Consider the following 21,337-nt stretch of genomic DNA (forward strand, 5'->3'; position numbering starts at 1 on the left):
GACCCATGGCACTGAGGCCTCGTCTCCACGCTGTGTGAACACTTGCAGGGACGGTGCCCGCAGCCCTGCCCTGGGCAGCCTGTTCCAATGCCTGAGCACCCTCTGGGGCAGGAATTGTTCCTCACCTCCATCTAAACCTGCCCTGGTGCAGCTTGAGGCCGTTTCCTCTTGTCCCATCCCTTGTTCCTTGGGAGCAGAACCCAGCCCCTCCTGGCTCTATCCTCCTGTCAGGCAGTTGTAGGGAGCCAGTTGTGCTTAGTGACATTCCCAATAATCCTTCTAATACAGAACATGTAGGGTGGATCACTGTTGCAGTGTAATATGCTAGAAGGATGTAGTGCAAATCTGATGTCCATGTGTATCTGGAGCCTTGTGATGCTTCTGTGTGCACCCTGATTGCGTGCATGGTGGGGTTTTCCTCCTGGTGAGATGAAGGCTGGAGCTGCACAGTAGCTGCCTCAAGTGCTCCATTTGCAGAGCAGATGGGGGTCTCATCTGTGGCTGGTGAAAACATGGTGAGGTCATCTGTGAACCACAGCAGATCATAGTAAATTGAATCTCAGTTCTCCTTTTAGGCTGTACTAAGTGGTAGTGTACTTGCACCACTGGAATATCAAATCTGTGAACTCTTAGGGCTGTTGCTTACTCTTACGTGGTGCTCTGCCATCCACACTACATTTTTCTTCACCTTTTCTCTACTTCCATTTTCTTTGGTAGAGATCTTTTGATTAAATGAAGACTTCAGAAAATGTTTGGTTTTCATCACCAGTATCATCTAATCGAGTTATCCTTGCACATTCAAACTTAAAGTCTCTTATCCATATCCTCTAGTCTTCCATGCTGGGCACAGTTTCAGTCTTAGGATCATAGAATAGTTAGGGTTGGAAAGGACCTTAAGATCATCAAATTCCAACCCCCCTGCCATGAGCAAGGATACCTCGCTCTAAACCATATTACCCAAGGCCTCGTCCAACCTGGCCTTGAACACTGCCAGGGATGGAGCATTCACAACCTCCCTGGGCAACCCATTCCAGTGCCTCACCACCCTAACAGGAAAGGTTTAAATCTGCTTTCCTAAGCTCTTGATCATTTTTAGTTTATCACAAGTGTTGCTGAGCACTCGTAAAATCTCTTCTGACAGTCATTGCTGTCTAGCAGCTTTCTCATAATCTGTGATTACTTTATGGTTTGTGTCAAGTAAAATAGGGATATACTTTTGATTCTTACCAGTATTAAGTGAACCACTGTTGTCTATGCCAAGAAATTCAAGCCTGTTAGAACAACCACCAGGACTTAGTTCTGTAATCGAGGTAGAGCTTGCTGGAAATGAAGGCACAGGTCTTCTAGAAGAGATCTGAAGTGGTGATTAATGCCAGGTACTGGGAAACAAAGATTCCTGATTACCATTTAGCTAGCACTGACCTTTCCAATGGCCTCACACAAGCAATTTAGTCTCTGGTGTCAGGAACACATAGAAACACCATCAGGTTGCTGTGGGATAAGGAGCTGCTGTAGGTCAGCACATCTGAGCTCCAATAGTCCATGCTCATTTGAACGTTATCTTCTCTCTTAAAGGTAGCTTCTATTTATGTTGGTTTAAGCAGTTTTAAGAACATGCTGGATTTTAAGTGTTCAGAAGTTGTTTTCTTCTCTTCATTGAAGGTTGCTTGTTTCAAATTCAAGCTGCTGTGCTCCTCCTTTCCCAACTGAAGGAGGTACAATGGTATAATTCACATTCTTTTGTGAGTTTAATGCATCAAAAGCACTGGGTAAATAAGCTCATAGAGTAGCAACTTTATTGGCAGGCATGACAAGATACAGCAAGTTAGTTTAATATGGCCCCATCAACCCTGACAGTGATCCCTTAAGGACATCAGTGGCTGTCAGTTGAAGCTGGTGACACTGGGTCAGTTATCTCAGAGATAAGCTTGGTGGTGGTCTCCCTGCTCTCTTCCCAGATGAGTCTGCTGTTTCCCTGTTTTATGAAGCTGATTCACGTTATTGATCTGTGAAAGGCAGGGAATAAAGCTGCCATCACTTGCACTTCTCTCCATGCAGCATCTCTTTTAGGAGCAGCAGTCTTCAGGCTTAACAGAGAATGGCTCCCCCTTTGGAAGCAAGAGCTGCCTCAGCCCAAATGTGTCACTCTAGACTGATGGAGTCAATGCTGCAGAGGTTTTAGGGAGAAAATTGTTCAGATTTGAAAGAAATCGTGCTACTAACATTGACAGGAACCCCTCAGCCAGCCCTCTGAAGGGAAGCTGCCTCCTCTGGAGTGCTGAACGTGGAGAAAGAAGATCATGGGTAATTAAACAGACCTCACTGAATAGTTTGGGAAAATAGGTAGTGATGAGGCATCTCTGATACATGCTATCCACACTGGAACGGTTAGAGCTATCTCAATGGCAAAAGAAGTCTTTCCTAGTGAAGAAGAGGTGGCTTTCAGGGTGCAGGGCATGTTGCAGTATGTATTGGGAGATCCAAGGTCAAATGGTTCTGCTGCTGCTGTGTAAAACAAAGATAAAACCAATCCCAGCATCTCCAGGAGTGAGATTAAAATGTAAATGATAGTGAGAATAAGCAGGGGCTGGAGCACTTCCCATGTGGAGACAGGCTGAGAGCATTGGGGCTGCATTCCAGGCTGGAGAAGAGAAGCTGTGTGGAGACCTCAGAGCAGCTTCCAGTGTTTGAAGAGGGCCACAAGGATGCTGGAGAGGGGCTCTTCATCAGGGACTGTAGTGATAGGGCAGGGAGTGATGGGTTCAAATTGAAACAGCCTGGAGGTAAGGCAGAAGCTCTTCCCTGTGAGGGTGCTGAGGCGCTGGCACAGGGTGCCCAGAGAAGCTGTGGCTGCCCCATCCCTGGCAGTGTTCAAGGCCAGGTTGGACACAGGGGCTTGGAGCAAGCTGCTCTAGTGGAAGGGGTTCCTGCCCGTGGCAGGGGTTGGAACTGGATGAGCTTTAAGGTCCCTTCCAACCCAAACCAGGCTGGGATTCTGTGATTCATTATGACTCCTGATACATGCAGCTTTGAAAAGAAGACTAATTTCATTGCCTGGGGTGTAAGTTAAAGAAATGACAAAGTAATTTCTAGAAGAAACTCCTATGTGTTAAATGGCATCACTGAAGAAGCTTTTACAGGAGGAGATGGCAAACATCTTGTGTTAAAATATTCCCAGAATCGGCATGCCATTCTGAATGTACAGGAATGGGATCCCAGCATGAAACAATAACACATAATAAAAATACAGCATCATACAGGCATGCATAATGCAGTATGATGTCAGCATAATACCCATGCACTGCTTTTTCAGCGTTACCTCTAGGCTGCCATTCAGATTAGAGATGGGAGATAGGGAACCTACCTGTGGGAATCAAGTGACCACGCCAAGGAGGACATTCACCTTTCCAAAGGGATTTCTGGCACCCTCAAGTTTTAAAAGTTGTTTTCTTTTAAAAGACATCTTTCCAGTACATCTCAAATAAAGCAGCTGGTGTTTTCTGGATAAATAAAGAGGAATTGTGCCTGGATTGTGGATTTTCTCCAGTCCCTCATTCTGTCTGTTCTTGTCCAGCCATGGAATCTGTCTCACCAGTTGTTGGCATTTTATCCATTATTCTTTGCAGGCTACCTTATAAACCTTTTCTGCTCTTCATGTCTCCTGTTGGTGCAGTCTGTACTCATTCCCCCACTGCTGTTGCTTGCCACTGAGATGTAGGAATGGCAAAGGCAAGACTAACACATTTAGAGTAACTACATGCTTTATCTGAGTTGCATTCTTCCCCTTCTGCTTTCCAGATTTATCCAGGAGATAGAGCACGCCATGGAACTTGGCCCAAGCAAGCAGTGTCCGCTCCGTGAGTTCCTCACCATGTACATCAAGAACATCTTCCTCAACCAGGTCCTGGCTGAGATCAATAAAGAGATTGAAAGCGTCACAAAGGCATCTGATCCCCTGAAAATACTGGCTAATGCGGATACCATGAAGATCCTTGGAGTACAGCGGCCTCTTCTGCAGGTAGGAGCTGACTGAACTGCCAGTGCATCCCTTGCTATCCATGTCTAGCCATGACCTTGCTATGCATCCAATGAGCAAAGATGCAGACCTGCTTGAGCAGGTCCAGAGGAGGCCATGGAGATGCTGCGAGGGCTGGAGCAGCTCTGCTCTGGAGCCAGGCTGAGAGAGCTGGGCTGGGGCAGCCTGGAGAAGAGAAGGCTCCTGAAGGGGAGACCTTAGAGCAGCTCCAGTGCCTAAAGGGGCTGCAGGAAAGCTGGAGAGGGGCTTGGGACAAGGGCCTGTAGGGACAGGCCAAGGGGAATGGCTTGAACCTGCCCGAGGGGAGACTGAGCTGAGCTCTTAGGCAGAAGCTCTTCCCTGTGAGGGTGCTGAGGCGCTGGCACAGGGTGCCCAGAGAAGCTGTGGCTGCCCCATCCCTGGCAGTGTTCAAGGCCAGGTTGGATACAGGGGCTTGAAGCAAGTTGCTCTAGTGGAAGGTGTCCGTGCCCATGGCAGGGGATTGGAACCTTAAGGTCCATTCTAATACGAACCAGTCTGGGTTTCTAGGCTGCTATGACCCACAAGACTTGTTTCAACATATAAACTGAATCTATGATCTATTCCAGTGTCACTGCTAGTGTAGTCTTTCCGTTTCTCATCTCTGTATACACCTGTGTAGGTATACACAGGCTCAATGTTTTGCTTGTGCAAGAGGATGTATCTTACTACATATGTCAAGCTAACGGCATCTTTGCGTCTTGCCTGGCACATGAAATTCTTAAAGCACCTTTTAGCCATCACGACAAACTGATACCAGCTTTGTTGAACAGCTACCAGAGAGGTTTATTTTCAATAACGTATCCCTCCTTAGAAGTTGTGCAAATCACAGAGGTGTGAGATTGAGCTAAATACACATGCCAAACTACCAGGAGGAGCAAAGATAAGGTCTGCTGCCTCCCAAGTGCAGCATGTGTGACTGATGTGTTGCTGCTGCAGCAAGGCAGCTGTATTGCTTCCTCAGGCAGATAAGGGAGATTTGAGAGATTTGGCTTTGAGGTTAGAGTATTTAGGTGAGAAGCCGATTTTAAAACAGCTTTTTGGAACTCTGATGTGGAGTAGTGATAATGGCAACAAGCACAGTTGTCATCCCAGCTACATGGGTGGCTGGACAATGTGGAAGCCTGCATCCAAATTCTGAGTTATACATGTTGCATGGAACTGAAAGGAATAAGCACACAATCATAGAATCATGGAATCATAGAATAGCTAGGGTTGGAAAGGACCTTTGAGATCATCCAGTTCCAACCCCCCTGCCATGGGCAGGGACACCTCACACTAACCCATGTCACCCAAGGCTCTGTCCAACCTGGCCCTGAACACCACCAGGGATGGAGCATTCTCTGACTGTTGCTGTGATTTGGGTCAAGCTCTTTTGATCCCTTTAAATTATTCTCTCTTATATCTAAAATCACTCTTTGGGGATGAATAATATTTACAAAGTTCTTATGAAGTAGCATGCATCTCCCAGGGTTTATCTGGCTGCATTCTATCTTTGCTTATAGCTGTAAAATGTGTGTATATTTTAATGATGTATAATAATGGTAATAACTATTGTTATTGTTATTATTTGGGGGAAATTGCTAGGATTTTTGCATGGTTTAATGGTCATTAACTCTATACCTGTCCTGGTGCTGTGGGTGTGGGATGGTTCTTTCAGAGGCAAAGCAAAATTAGATTCCAGTGATTTTCAGCAGTCTTTAGAGGGAATAGCGTCCTTGGAAAGGGACCAGTATTGTACGTGCATGATTTAACTCCAGGAGTTAAAATGGTGTTTTGGAGCAGCACAGCATCCCTGAGTCATTTCCTTGCCAAGGTACAGCTTTAGCAGCCTTCTCAGAAACTCAGTTATCAAAACCCTAAAGTGGAAGAATACAACCCATAGTAAATAATTGCCACCAGGAAAATTGCTTCAGCCTCAGTGCTCATTGAGCACATGCACCATAAAATGAGAGCAGGGCATGGGCACAAGGGCAGGCTGTGTCTGAAGAGGGACCAGGGAGGGGCCTTGGACAAGGGCCTGTAGGGACAGGCCAAGGGGAATGGCTTGAACCTGCCAGAGGGGAGACTGAGATGAGCTCTTAGGCAGAAGCTCTTCCCTGTGAGGGTGCTGAGGCGCTGGCACAGGGTGCCCAGAGTTAGAAATAAAACAGAACTCTACTGATTCATAGTCTGAGTCTTCTAAAGATGTTATTCAGTGTTCCTTTTGATTGATATGGAAACTAATAGGTATATTCTATGTTGCATTTTGTATCGTTTGCCTTTCCTTTGTTTTCTGAGGATTAAACTGATTGAGAACCCAAACTCAACCTGCACAGGCATCTGACCTTATCAAGAGCTGAAAATGCTTCATGTTAACATTAACCCGTCATCTTTGGAGCAAGACCAGGGAGGTTGTTGACCTTACAGATTTGGGTTGGGTTCTTAGTGCAGTAATGTGTTTTTTGTGGATTATGGCTTCATTTGTAGCCACAAAAATGTGGTCTATAATATCAATACATTCTCTTAAAGTTCACATGAGGTTGAAGAGTCAGAATGGTTGGGGATTTTCTCATCCACTTCCTGTAATTTGTTTCTCATGATGGATGGAAATCATTTTGAACTGGAATTATTCTTGGTCCGAACGTACATGGTCAGAAGGGCTGCCTGTTCCCGACATTAGACAAGGGTAATTTTGTCAAAGAGAAGAAAAATTGCTGCCTCTTTGAACCAAGTCATCCAAATAGCTCCCTAAAATAATGCTATTGATTTTACATTAACAGAGGAAAAAAAATAAAAGGCTATTTCTACATTGGCAGTGCTGGAGCCTGGAATCTTTGCCCTTCTCACCTCGTGGGTACCATTAAAACAGAGTGTGTAGGGAGTGAATGAGCCTGGCACCTCTCTTCCAGTACTCTGCTTCTCTGTCCTGTCTTGTGCTGTCCATGTTCATGATTCAAACATCCCACCCTTTTCTATCCTGAAGATCTTTCTTAAGCTCCTGTGGCTGTGATTTAAACACGACTCAAGAATTATCAGTTCCCACTGCACAGGCTGGTAAGAGCTGCTTTTTGATAACTATCAGTACATGTTAGAACCGAATTAGCTTATAGATAAGAGGTTTTCTAGCATGCTGTGCCATCGTGTCCTCAGCGATGAATCATCCATTTCTGTAAAGATGATGCTTTAAAAAAACCCTACAAAACATTGTAGATGGTCTTGTTTTCCATTCTTACATCCTTAAACGTATGATATTGTAAATCCTTTCCTTTTTAGGAGTGACTGAATCATCATAGAATCCCAGGTTGGTTTGCGTCGGAAGGGACCTCAAAGCCCCTCCAGTTCCAACCCCTGCCATGGGCAGGGGCACCTTCCACTGGAGCAGCTTGCTCCAAGCCCCTGTGTCCAACCTGGCCTTGAACACTGCCAGGGATGGGGCAGCCACAGCTTCTCTGGGCAATAACCCTGAAACTAATTTGGCTCAAAATTACTCTGTCTTAAGCTTCAGACTGCAGTTGTTTAAATCAATACTAAATTAGGCTACAAGCAGCTTAACAGCTTCTTATAGCCTCTTCTTGTACTGTTCGTGTCAAGGTGATAAATCTTTCCAGCTAGGTGGTCACTACTAATACTGGCCTTAAAAATCTCTTGCCCTGTCTCCATCTGACAAGAAAAGTGCAAGTTGCTTTGCTCTTTCCATTCCACAGCAGCCAAGTGAGACTTCTTCTTTAAGCCATAGAATCATAGAATGGTTTGGGTTGGAAAGGACCAGTTGGATCATCCAGTTCCAAACCCCTGCCATGGGCAGGGATGCCTCACATTAGACCATGTTGCCCAAGGTTTTGTCCAGCCTGGCCTTGAGCACTGCCAAGGATGGAGCATTTACCACTTCTTTGGGAAACCTATGCCAGGGCCTTCTCACCCTCACAGGGAAGAACTTCCTTATATCTAACCTGAATGCATCAGCGTGATCATTGTCGTACAGCAGTATTGTGTAGATGGAAGGAAGGTGTGATAGTTCTCTGGCCAAGCTCCAGAGGCTGAAAATCCAGTTAAAATCTCCTTAATAGTCAGAGTGTGGAGCTGTTTGCAGGGTAATGACTTGCTGGAGCTGATTATCCCATCACCCATTACTGCTTATGGCATGCATGTAATCACTCACTTTTGACTTCCCAAGGAGGCATCACTGGTAGCTTTGGCATGTTTTCTTCCCATCAAAATACTGGGTATTAAGAAGAAGAACATCACAGTGAGTGGTGTTTAAATGGCTCACCAGTAGTGATGGGCATATGCTTTGATAGTGAATAGATACTATTTATTAGTATTAGTTGTCTTTTCAAGTTGGCTTCCAGTGATCAGATTCCATTGCAGAGCAGGCATGACTGGTCAGGTGGGTATTTCCCATTCAAATATGACTTTTGAGGCAGCACCAGTGGTTTTGCTCTTCACATTTTAATGTTTTCACAGTGACATGGTGTCTAAACCAGCATGAAGTGCTTTGCAGATGTTGTCATCCCCTGTGTGGTCTGTCTGTTTCCATCACACAGCCAACATGTCAAGAGGTTAAGAGCCACCAGCTGAGTCCATGGCAGAGTTTCTAGCTGAATCTTCTGTTTCAGTTTGAAATAAGAGACCAGACTGGCTCTCCATGGAAGTCTGTATCTCCTTATTGCTTTCAGTATTTCTTTAGCTGATTTTTCCTCTGGGGGAAACATTTACTGTGGTTACTGCCTTTCACAGGAGCATTTACAAGGCTCCCATATAAGTCATCTAGCAGATGTGGAAGTTCTCCACTGAGGCTGATGACGAGGGGTTTATAAAAGCGATTCCTAGCTGTAGTCAAGCTGTTATGGCAGTGCTTCAATTTATTTGAAAACCCAAGTTTAACTTGCACATTCAGTAAAGCCCAAGTAGGAAATGGCTTTAAGTTGCGGATGAACACATTGAAACAGCATACCTTGAAGGCAGAATTACTTTCTTTCTCTGTGGATGTGCAAAAGCAAAGTCAGCTTTCACAAACCATCCCACAAATGTGACTCATGGTTGACGTGAAGGAAACAGTCATATGGTTGAGGTCTCTGTAGCCTATTAATCCCTTCAGTTGCTGGGTGCCTTCTCCCTACAGGGGTGCAATCTCACATTGGAGTCAGCCAGAATCTGTATAACCCTCATTAACCTGAGTCCAGGTTAATGTTCCCCATCTTTCATGACCTGAGGCTCAACACCAAGCTGCTCTTGGCCATGTGGTTTCTATCTAGCACATGTGAGAACTGCTCTCCTGTTTAAACAAACTTCTGGAGAGCTGGCAAAATCACAGCTGCTCTGCTTAGAACATGCTCCATTAGAAATTAACCTAAGTCTACATTGAACACAGTTAGAGTTGGGTGCAAAATGTCTTTGATCATGGTCCTACCTGAGACCGCCAACTTGTTTTGTTCACCTCAACAGGTATCTGAACACAATTTTTGCCCAATGCCAATCCATATTGGATTTGAACTTCATAAATGATGGCTTACTGTTATTTCTAGGTCTTTTATATCCATTATTTGAGTGTTTTCATAGCTGGTATCATAGTATTGCCATTACATTAGTTGGAAGGGACCTCTGGGAGTTGGTCTCATCTGCCTGAAGGTCTGGCCCAGAACCAGAGCCTGCCCAACACCAGATTAGGTCAATCATGGCTTTGTCTCGGTGAGTCTTGAAAACTTACAGAGATGGAGATCCTTTGGGCTGCTCTCCTGCTGGAAAGCTGTTCTCCTAGCCACAGTTTTTGGCTGCTGTTCCCCATTATGCCCCATGTATGATATATAGAGCAGACCAGGAGTCTTTATGTAAATCATGTAGTATTTTACATGAGGAAATGTGAAGCCTGCACACGGTGCAGCTCTTGCATCTGTCTCAGGCACATTAGGTGTGAAGCATAATAACTGATCCAGTGACCACATTATGGCCTTCACCCTTCTACTTGTGGTTGTATCTTGTTAGGGCTGATCTCTGGTTTAAATTACTCCAGTGTTATTAAAATACACCTCCCTAGGGTCAGCCTAGCCACAATGGGCTTGCGTAACTAGAGGTGAAAGTGTGTGTGCGGGGCTTCTATCAGTGAGTCTAATCAAAAGATGTGATGGACAAAGCAGACCAGTTTATAAAGAGAGAACACCCAGTTTTGTACCTCTTAGCAATTACATTGTGCTTTTGATTAGTGAATCTTAAATGTTTTTTTCAAGTATTTAGTTTAATTGGGAAAACTTGCTATTCAAAGATGGCTTTTCTAACACGTCTTTGCCTGTAACCTCTGTTTTTGTAGTACATCAGCCTGTATCATTTCTAGGTTACAGTATTTCAGTGTGAACTCAGGTCATTAGCTTTCAGGGTTGTGTCTGATGGGTTGTTTGAGAAGACGACGTGAGCCAGGAAAGCTCTATTTCCACCCTGAAGCTCCGAGTTTGACCAACAGTGATGACCTGACCTGGATGTTCTTGGGAACCAGCAGCTTCAGATTGGGAAAGCACAACCTCATGAGCTTGTGGTGCTGAGAAACCTGGTTGGAATGGGGTCAAACCTTGTGTTTTCAGGGTGGGTTGGAGGGTGCAGACTGGCTGCTGTCTCTTTTGATCTTCCTGCAGTGAGATTTTTTGGTGGACAAGCTGGAGAGAAGTAATGGTTTCTGACACATCCGCTGACAGGGAGTGAACTGCATTAGCGCTCTGTCAATCCCGTCTTCTAAGAGCTGTCTTTTTTGAGTCATATTTGACTTTTCTGGCTATCAAAAGCATCCTCATCTTTTGGGCTGTGTGGGAAGAGCAGCAGGCAGCCAAGGGGAAGGTGGATAACTGCATGGCCAACGTGAATCCATGGGCATCAGCTGCTCTGAGGGAGCAGAAGGGACAGTTAGCCCTCAGGGTCACTCTGAGAGTGAGGACTGACTTTGCCTCTGTGCATTTTCTGTCTCTCTCTGTTTTTTCTGGTTGTTTGTCTGATAAGACTAAAATCAGCCTTCCAGTATCTGAAGGGGGCCTATAAGGATGCTGGGGACGGACTCTTCATTAGGGACTGTAGTGATAGGACAAGGGGTGAGGGGTTAAAACTTAAACAGGGGAAGTTTAGATTGGATATAAGGAGGAAATTCTTTCCTGTTAGGGTGGTGAGGCACTGGAATGGGCTGCCCAGGGAAGTTGTGAATGCTCCATCCCTGGCAGTGTTCAAGACCAAGTTGGACAGAGCCTTGGGTGACATGGTTTAGTGTGAGTTGTCCCTGCCCATGGAACTTGATGATCTTAAGGGCCCTTCCAACCCTAACTATTCTATGATTCTATAAGTGGGACTCAAGCCAAAGTGGAAAGAGATACTCCAATTCCTGCATGCTGGAGATGGCTGGCAAAGGAAGAACAAAGAAGGGGGGGGAGAGGGGGGGGGAAGAAATAAAAGATAGCTGTCACAGTCTTCTTGGCCTCGAAGATTGACATCTCGCTAGCAGGTCCTGTCTGTCTCATTGCAATTCCCTGTACAGCTTCTGGACAAATCCTGTCTCCGTAAATGCAGTATCTATTGAGCTGCCAAGCTTTTATGCTTTTACTTTTGTTCCTGAATTAATATGAGATTTCATGGTGATGGGAGAAAGGACTTGCATAGTCTGCTTCATTCTTTCCTATTCTTTCTGATAGGGTTTTATTTTTAAATCCTGCAGTCTTTATGCATCCAGTGATCTATGGGTTGGACAGAAGTCAACGGGAATTTAGGTTAGATATAAGGAAGCAGTTCTTCCCTGTGAGGGTGCTGAGGCGCTGGCACAGGGTGCCCAGAGAAGCTGTGGCTGCCCCATCCCTGGCAGTGTTCAAGGCCAGGTTGGACATAGGGGCTTGGAGCAAGCTGCTCTAGTGGAAGGGGTCCCTGCCTGTGGCAGGGGTTGAAGCTGGAGGAGCTTTAAGGCCCCTTCCAACCCAAACCATTCTGCAACTTTATGAGCGTGCAACATCTTGTGCATGGAGACTTTGGGATATTCACCTGTGTGGTGCTGGGAGTGCCTCCAAGGTATTGTCAGGGAGATGCAAAGAAGCATCCATATCTTACAAGATATACTTCTTTAAGTATATGTTTTTACATATATTCTTCTTTAAGTGTTTATACTTCTTTAAGAAGGACATGGAGCCGTTGGAGCAAGTCCAGAGGAGAGCCACAAGGATGATCAGGGGCTGGAGCACCTTCCTGGCAATGTTCAAGGCCAGATTGGACACAAGGGCTTGGAGCAAGCTGCTCTAGTGGAAGGTGTCCCTGCCCATGGCAGGGGGTTGGAACTGGGTGAGCTTGAGTTCCTTTCCAATACAAAGCAGCCTGTGATTCTCTGATTAAGAGGAACCCTTTTAAAGGACCTTTCCTGATGTGGTATTTAGTGTTCACCCTCACCTTCTTTGTGCGGCTGGTTTTCAGTGACAGTTGAGCGAGTAACCACAAGAGCAGTAAAACCACCAGAACTCCTTGTAAGTTATTTCTGTTCTACTTTCTTTTCTTGCAGTCATATTTGTTTCACAAGTTGGAAGTGAACCGCATGTTTCTGCCCCAGCCTCGGTCACAGGCCTTGATTGATTATTTTAATTACCCAAAACAACCCAGACAGGCTCCTGCGGCTGTAGTATTGCTCTCATAAATACTCATTTTGCCTCACATGGCTGAGCCCACATGGCTGGTGTCACAAACAGCTCCTCTTATCTTTCTGTCCAGAGGAGAAGCCATTAGCTTGGCCACCCTCCTGTTTGTTCAAAGCTTAAAGTACACATTTCTCATCTGCAGCCTCGTTAAGCATACAGCATCGTGGCAGGAGAGCACATCATGGGATGCAGAGGCAGAGCTGGCCTTCTCTTTAACCTGAGGGTGCTTCTGAGAACTAAGTGTGAAATCTCAGACACAGCTGCCACAGAAGTGATACTTCACCCAGCTTCCTCCTTCCCTCCAGCTGCCTTTATTCCTAAGTGTTCCTTCACTTTTAAACCAGGGGTTTGACTTCACTAGCATTGTTTCTGTGATGGATGACCATAGGTGCAGTGTGCAGGAAGCTCTGAGCATCCACCTGTGTGTACCTTAATTTAAAGGAGGTCTGTATCGCTCCATCACAAACAGCCCTCCAGGAGTTTTGTTTAAGAACTTTTCACTAGGAAAGTTTAACTTCTTGCTTATCTGAAACACAGCAGTGGTAGAGTCTGGGGGCTTGGCTGGGCTTAGTTTGACTCTCTCTGCATCCATTAGCTGAAGGTTGTGTCTGTCGTAACAGCACAGATACTTTTTCCCTTCCCTCTGTTTAATTTCCTTTATGAATCCCAAATCAACAGGCTGAGAACACTGGGACTGTTGAGCCTGGAGAAGAGAAGCTGCGTGGAGACCTCAGAGGAGCTTCCAGTGTCTGAAGGGGGCTACAAGGATGCTGGAGAGGGGCTCTTCATCAGGGACTGGAGTGATAGGACAAGGGGTGATGGGTTCAAACTGAAACAGGGGAAGTTCAGGTTGGAGATAAGGCAGAAGCTCTTCCCTGTGAGGGTGCTGAGGCGCTGGCACAGGGTGCCCAGAGAAGCTGTGGCTGCCCCATCCCTGGCAGTGTTCAAGGCCAGGTTGGACACAGGGGCTTGGAGCAAGCTGCTCTAGTGGAAGGTGTCCCTGCCCGTGGCAGGGGTTGGAGCTGGATGATCTTAAATTCCTTTCCAACCCAAACCAGCCTGGAGCACAGTCTCATGGAACTTTATAGATGGCTTCAAAAGAAGAAACTTTCTGTGTTCTTGCCAGGCTCATTGGAAGTCATATTCTTTGGGTTTTTTGCTTTTGCATTTGAAGCCTGGGCCCATTTCATTTAGGAAGAATTACTCTAATTTCTCCTTTCTGAAATGTTTTCCTAATCAGAAGTGCTGGCTGAGAAGAGCCATCGCATTTTAAATAATTGATGGCTACTTTATTGAGTTGTCAGCACTAATTCCTCCTCCTTTTGAAGCGCTGAGATGTTCAAAGGAGGAAATCCTTTCACAACCTGCTCATTTTTTGAAGGAAAGTTCATTTTTATAATTACTTTTGATTTCCACTGCGGAATGTAATTGTGGCTGTGTGCGGAGGGGGAGGCACGAAGTACCTTCCAGGCTCGAAAATGCCTTTATTACTACTTTCCCTTCTAATTTCTTTCCCTCCCTCCTTTTTGCAGGGGTTTAATTATACCTGTTCTAAACGTGCATTTTGAAATGTGACACCCAGTTCTCGTAGAGAACAAAAGAGAGATTAATCTATTGTTCAAAGGGAAAGCAAAGAAGCTCCCGTCTTTTAAGGCTGTTTTTTGTCCGGGGCTGCCCCTCCTTGGCAAGCACCGTTTCAAGTGGGAGGGTCGCAGGGAAGGAGCTGTGATTGTGAAGGAAGGGGGTTGTCAACAGGAGTATTAAAAGGTGAACAGATGCGGAGATGCTGCCATCACACTGTTCCTTCTCCCCTCATGGTTTTCCCTCCACTGACAGGGAGAAAGGTTCTTGCTAGTGTATAAACTTTGCTAGCAGTTTAAAGGTTAATAGCACTCTAATTTACATCTGAAAGAAGGGAGAAAAGGCAGTAAATTAAAAATTTCCCCTCTTGCTACTAGCTGTAAACAGATCCTTTCCATGTTGAAAATATAAAATATAATAATAGTTCTGCTCGTGCACACAAAGCTGGCAGGATGGGAATTTGTTTTGTACATAACCTCCTTTTGTGCTGTGATTTTTACCTGCATGAACTTTATACAAAGGGAAAAGCTTCTCCCTTGCATCACCCATGCAGCCGCACCGTGAAGCTCTTGGTGGTCCCAGTCCTACAGCCCTAGTTCTGGTCATTATGGGCCTCATCCAGGACTCGCTGGGGGCTCCCAGCACAAGAGGGAAGATGCTGTGAGGGCTGGAGCAGCTCTGCTCTGGAGCCAGGCTGAGAGAGCTGGGCTGGGGCAGCCTGGAGAAGAGAAGGCTCCTGAAGGGGAGACCTTAGAGCAGCTCCAGTGCCTAAAGGGGCTGCAGGAAAGCTGGAGAGGGGCTTGGGACAAGGGCCTGTAGGGACAGGCCAAGGGGAATGGTTTGAACCTGCCCGAGGGGAGACTGAGCTGAGCTCTTAGGCAGAAGCTCTTCCCTGTGAGGGTGCTGAGGCGCTGGCACAGGGTGCCCAGAGAAGCTGTGGCTGCCCCATCCCTGGCAGTGTTCAAGGCCAGGTTGGACACAGGGGCTTGGAGCAAGCTGCTCTAGTGGAAGGGGTCCCTGCCTGTGGCAGGGGTTGGAAGTGGATGAGCTTTAAGGTCCCTTCCAACCCAAACCATTCCATGATTCTGTGTTGATTCTATGAATTTAATTACAATATTCAGGGACCTTTTGTCTCTGTAAATTGCTGCATGGAATGAAAATGGAGTAAAATGATACAACTCTACAGGAAAGCCCTGCCTTGTGCTGTGTTCTATTTTAATTAATTAGGTGCTGATTATAATTGCTGGAAAAGGTAAGAACAAGGAAGAACTGAAAAGCATTGAATTTGTGTAGATGATATCTTAGATTACAATCTCCACTGACCTTGAAGTCAATGGAGTTACACTGGGCTTCTTCCAGTGTGAGTGAGATGAGAGCTATCTCATTAGCTCTAAATAATGTCAATTTAAACATTAAAGGACAGAAAAAATGATGGTCATTCAGCTGCATCCGATTCCTGTCTACATGAATAGCATCAGCCTCAGTTACCTCTTGAGTTGCATACAATTAAAAGGAAAATAAGCTTGAAAATGAAACAAATCAAACATTAAAGCCTCTAAGGGAGCTCCACAACACCTCTAGCAGACAGCATGGAGGTTTGTTGCTTTGCTGTTTTTATTCTTATTTAAGGGTGGTGTCAGAGGCTGTACTACGGGTAGGGTGGTGACAGGTTGAACACCCCTCTTTGGTATTAACATGGCATTTTGTATTTAATTCTTGCTCTATTGTTTTCCATGGCACTTTAGACAGGATGAAAAATATTCTTGATCACCATTACCCTGGTTAGACAGTGAAGATGAGAGATACTGAGCTGCTGGAGTGGGGCCAGAGAAGGGCAATGGAGCTGGTGCAGGGCCTGGAGCACAAGTGTGATGGGGAAGGGCTGAGGGACCTGGGGGGTTCAGTCTGGAGAAGAGAAGGCTCAGAGGGGACCTGATCCCTGCCTCAACTGCCTGACAGGAGGATGGAGCCAGGAGGGGCTGGGCTGTGCTCCCAAGGAACAAGGGATGGGACAAGAGGAACCGGCCTCAAGCTGCACCAAGAGGAGGTGTCAGAAGTCTGTGTTGGAAGGGACCTTAAATCTCATATGGTTCCACCCCCCTGCCACTTTCAGGGACACCTTCCACTAGCAAGGGAAGTAGCCACATGCTTTAGGAAGACAGCTGAAGTTTGCAGATAGAAAAGTTTATACCACAAGAGAGGGCTGGGTGTTGAGTGAGCTCCTCAAAGAGTTAACAAAAGGGCTGTCAGAGGGACAAATAGCCCATGGCTTCCTGGTTAGCATTGCCTTTCCGAATCACTGGACCACACTACGTTTAAGAGATGTTCCCTGTTCAAAGCAACATCAAATGCTTCTGGCCATGATGATGCTTTTTAGCCCTTCCTGTGAACCATCTACCAGTAACCACTGGGAGGGATGAGGCATGGGTCTCAGAGCAGTTGGCACACCGCAAAGCAGAGATTAGTCTGAACTATCAAAACCAAAACAGCACAAAAAAAGGGGAGAAAAGAGAGAAGAGGTTAAGATTGAGCAGCTGATGCTGTGAAAATAAGAACCTGCTATTAGATCAGGGAGAAATATCCATGACAAATGGACTCGAGCAAGCAAGACCTACCCACGTTGAGTGCTAACCAACAAATAGCTGGAGGGTATCAGGGCTTACTCAGTCTTTTAGGGTCTTAAATATAATTTGGCAACACCTGCATGGTTTTAAGGCCAACAGAACCTCCTTTAATTGAAATGAATTGTCTGCGTGGATATAAATTCATATTGGAGTTTCCATATCACGGCCCCAAGCCGGGAATATGGGCTCAGCATCTCTTTAATTGCATTCAGCATTGCATTTCACAGCTGGGCTGAAGAGCGGCCAGAAAAGCTGCTTTCCATCAAGTCAGATTTCAAGTTACAAGTCCTTCTCTGCTAATTTTTACGTGAATAATTCACCAGCACCAGAGCATTGGAGATACAATGAAATGGAAAAGTTTGGGAAAGGAGAGAAAGACTTTTCCCATTGAAATGTGGATTTGACAGTGAGCTAATGCAGACAGTTTAACCCAGGAGTTGATATGCTCAGGTAGGTACATTTGGGTGTCTGGAAAGATGTGAGCTTCCCAAATAAACTCTTATTTTTGATATAACAGGAATGAGAGCTCATGAACATGAAACAGTCCAGCCTTGAAAAGAAGGTGGCGTTTAAGAGCACGTTCACTTTTGTTTTGCTGAACATTGGCCTTAGCCTGACATGTTTTTATAACCTCTAAGAAAACAGAAAGAAATTGCCATAATAGAGCCAAGAAAGCAAAATCCCTTGATAATCTGCAGCTAAGTTCGTGCTCCAAATCCTTTATACATGAAACAGAAAGGAAAAGTCTTGGTCAGAGCTCAAACAACAACAGATTTGTGGCATCAAAAATGGTCTAAAATACATATATCTATATGTTTAGTCTTACTTATTTAGGGTCGCTTGAGTTTGATGCACTGAGCTGAGAGTGGTAGAGGAAGAAAGAGGAGGAACGTATGACTGTGGTACTGGCAGGTCGTCACTGGAGCAGGCATGAGGTTTTGAATCCCTTTGAGATGATCTTCAGGGTGGTGGGCTGGTTTGAGTCACCCACACCTCTGTGCAATGTTCCCTCAAATCCTGGCATTTTTACATGGGTATCAGCTTGGCTATTTCTCTTAAGGTACATTTCCACCCTGTGTCATTTGGCACTGAGCTATACCTAGGTAATGAGAGAGGTTGTTTCCCCTCTTGATGAGGAAAAATGGTTGGAGTGTTTTCCTCCTGATAGGTGTTAACAAGTGTTGAAATTGATGCAGTGAAATCGTGGCAGAGGAGCATCTCCCCCTGAGTATGCTGCAGTGGTGAAAAACACGCTTCTTGGCAGACTTTGGGGCTTTCTTTTCCCAATAATAAAAGGTGAATGCTCCATCCCTGGCAGCGTTCAAGACCATGCTGGACAGGGCCTTGGATGACGTGGTCTAGTGTGGGGCATCCCTGCTCATAGTAGGGGTTATGGAACTAGATGAGCTTAGTGCCCTTTCCAATCCAAACCATTCTATGATTCCCTTGCACTTGCTGTTTATCTTTGCTCCTAATAAAGAAGCAGCTCTTGAAGGCATAGGGTGGCCTTAAGGAAATACTGTTGAAATCCAATCTGTCTCCAGTAGATGGTACCATCCACACCAGCCTCAGCTGTCAGTACCAGATCTGTACTTGACCACTTGCTTTTGCAGAACATGATCCACATGATTGCCTCTTCCCTTTCCCATTTCCTTCCCTAAATCCCCAGTGACTAGTTCTGACTTATAGCCATGGCATAATTTAAGGTTCCTTATAGGTTATTCCTTACTTGCCATCTTTAGTTGCATCTTTTCTTTCAGGTATGGTGGTAGTGGATCAGGAGAGATTTGAGTGAAGGTGGGGATGACTTGGCTGGATAGGGGAGGATTTTCCATGCATAAGAAACCATAAATTGTTAATATATGTACTGGAGACAGATAAGTGACACATCCAAGGTTAGTGTTGATAACAAAGGGGGACACAACGCAAAAGCAGGCCTGGAGGCAGCAGGGTATGTCTGAGGAGGTGGCTCAGTTCCCATCCCTACAATTGCTTTATTTTAAGAGGCTGCTAAAACTCAGCTCCAGATCCAGGCTCTGAAATAACCCTTTCTCTTTATAAGCTGGACTCTGGAGGAATGAGAGGGAACTTGGGAAACAGCCAGGCAGAAGGTTCCTGGCAGCACAGGCAAGGAGCAGGTATTTACAGAGCAGCTTGACAGCTGGGTTGTTGTCCTCCGAATCAAGGGACACCTTCCACTAGAGCAGCTTGCTCCAAACTCCATCCAACCTGGACATGTATTTGGAAGCTGACAGCCTTCTGTGGGGGAACTTTGAATGAGAACATCTTCTCCAGAACATGCCATTATCAGTTCAAAGTCTCTTCCCTGCCTCATCCTCTGCCTTGCTGAACACATACCAGGTAATAATAAGTCCACAACTGCTTGCTGGACCCAATGTCTTGCAATAGTTTATCTTAAAGGCCATTTCTTACAGGAGTTAGTTCATGCCCCCAGAATATCTTTTCATTTAGTTTTGTAATAAAGCAGGAGCAGGCAACTTTAAGCACCTTTATCATGGTAAAAATAGCAGTCAAGACACAGCTTAAGGTACTTTTCACTCCTGTGATGTGTTCTTTACAATCAGATAGCTGTCCATATCTGCCCTGTCTTCACTTCCCCATCAGTTTATGATCGCACGAAGTCTCCAGCATCCTTCCTGCTTTATTTTTGTGTATCACACTCTTAGGAAGGGAAAATGAAAACAGAAGGAGCAGAGAGAGCTTGAATGCTATAATTGCTTTTTCAATCAGTTTTAGAGAGCTGCTGGAGAAACAAAATGCAAAAGCAGTTAAAAATGTGTTTATGGTTCCAGCTTATTGCAGGAAGATGCTCAAATCTCTCTTCTACCATAGGTATCCTTGGTGCAGCAAATGATTAAATGGATGACGGGAATATTTAGGTAAGGCTGGTGGAAACTGGTTAATAAAAGCATGTTTTCCACTGACCTCTTTGGTGTATTTTGCTGTAAATGGATTAACACCATTTTTCCTGGGTGACTTTTATAAATTGGTTCTGGGCGAGATACGCAAGGTCACAGCACAGGGTGAAACCCTCCCTTTCTTTCCTCAGGGTTTGCTCCACAGGTATTCAGTGAATTTTCCTTAGCTAAGGAGGCTGAGAAGGCAAAGATTGGGATTTGTCTCATTTCCAGCGCTCAGAAGCTGCTGGAAATGGGAAGGGACATCAGTGTCAGTGGTGGCTGCAGGGCTATGTGGTTTCTGGAATGGAAAGGAGAGGCTTAAAGTCTGTGGGTTTAGGTTAAAGGAGAGAGGAGAAGGAACCGTATGTTTGCATAAGTGTCTGATTGCAGCCCAGTTCATGGTGTTGCCCCTGAGTCTTCCCTGTGATAAGGAAATCATAGAATGGTTTGTGTTGGAAGGGACCTTAAAGCTCATCCAGCTCAACTCCTGCCACGAGCAGGGACCCCTTCCACTGGAGCAGCTTGCGCCAAGCCCCTGTGTCCAACCTGGCCTTGAGCACTGCCAGGGATGGGGCAGCCACAATCCAAAAATTCTATGGATGGCTCAAAAAACTTTCATGTTGGAGGATTCCCAAGAGATTTCAAGCTGAAATAAATCTTCTAATGCTACAACATCTACAGTTTTAACAACCCATCAGCAGAGGGTGGTGGGGGTTCTTGGGTCTGGGTGCTGGTACCCTGCTAGGGAAGATGCAGTGCTTCGGTTCTGAATTGATGTATCTTGGGACAGCTTAAGCTTTTAACAGCTGAAGATGGTGTAGCTCAGGACTACTGTGTGTTCGCAGATGAAGGTGAATGAATCTGGTAGTGCTGCCAAGCCAAGGTTTGCCCAAAGCACATCTCTAAGTAATACTTCCTTTAGCACTTGCACCCACATTCATCTAGTGCAGGGATAATGAGATTTCTGTCTCCTATATATCCTTCACGTTTAAGTCAAACAAGTCAGCAGAAGATTGAAGACATTGTAATTAATGGGGTTACATTTTGGGTAACCAGAGAATTACAAAGGTGGCTTTTCTACGATATGTCATTCCAAGTAATGATTATTTAATGTGTTTATTAACATGTTGATGAAATTTAGGTGCAGCTGATGAAAACGCTTATTTTAAGAAACTTGTGATGCTGGTTTTGTGTGAAGCAAGTTAATGCTTTCTTTTCAGTTCTTCTTATTTTATTAGCAATGAACTCTCAACAAGAAAACATCTGATGTGGGTTCGCTTTGCATTTCCCAAGTGTGTTTGTTACTCAGCTGTGTGGCTCAAATAATACAACAGAAGGAGCCATCAGGAGTTCTCACTGGGGGTAGGATAAGCACTTATTTCCAAGGGGGATCTAATATCACCCAAGGAGCCTCCAGAGCTGAAGGAAGTGCATTCAGGAAGTCTTTGGGGGACAAAAAGCCATGTTCTGGCTTCTTGGAGCAAGGCATCGTTGAGAAGCTGGTTGAGAGCCTCGCCAGTGTGGGACTGTGCC

At 45.4% G+C, this 21,337-nt stretch overlaps 1 protein-coding gene across 1 annotated transcript in view; it reads left to right on the plus strand.

The window, feature by feature from the left end:
* Window positions 1-21,337, plus strand: part of EXOC4 (exocyst complex component 4) — a 393,637-nt gene that overhangs the window by 276,787 nt on the left and 95,513 nt on the right. Inside the window, exon 11 of the mRNA XM_061346823.1 lies at window positions 3,799-4,018. Coding sequence (XP_061202807.1) covers window positions 3,799-4,018 — 220 coding nt within the window. The remainder of the gene's footprint in view (window positions 1-3,798; window positions 4,019-21,337) is intronic.

The sequence above is a fragment of the Neopsephotus bourkii genome, unplaced genomic scaffold (genome assembly GCF_033783945.1).
Source record: "Neopsephotus bourkii isolate Nb327-2 ecotype Australia unplaced genomic scaffold, CSIRO-AGI_Nbou_v1 NB_281, whole genome shotgun sequence".
NCBI classification, from domain to species: domain Eukaryota; kingdom Metazoa; phylum Chordata; class Aves; order Psittaciformes; family Psittacidae; genus Neopsephotus; species Neopsephotus bourkii.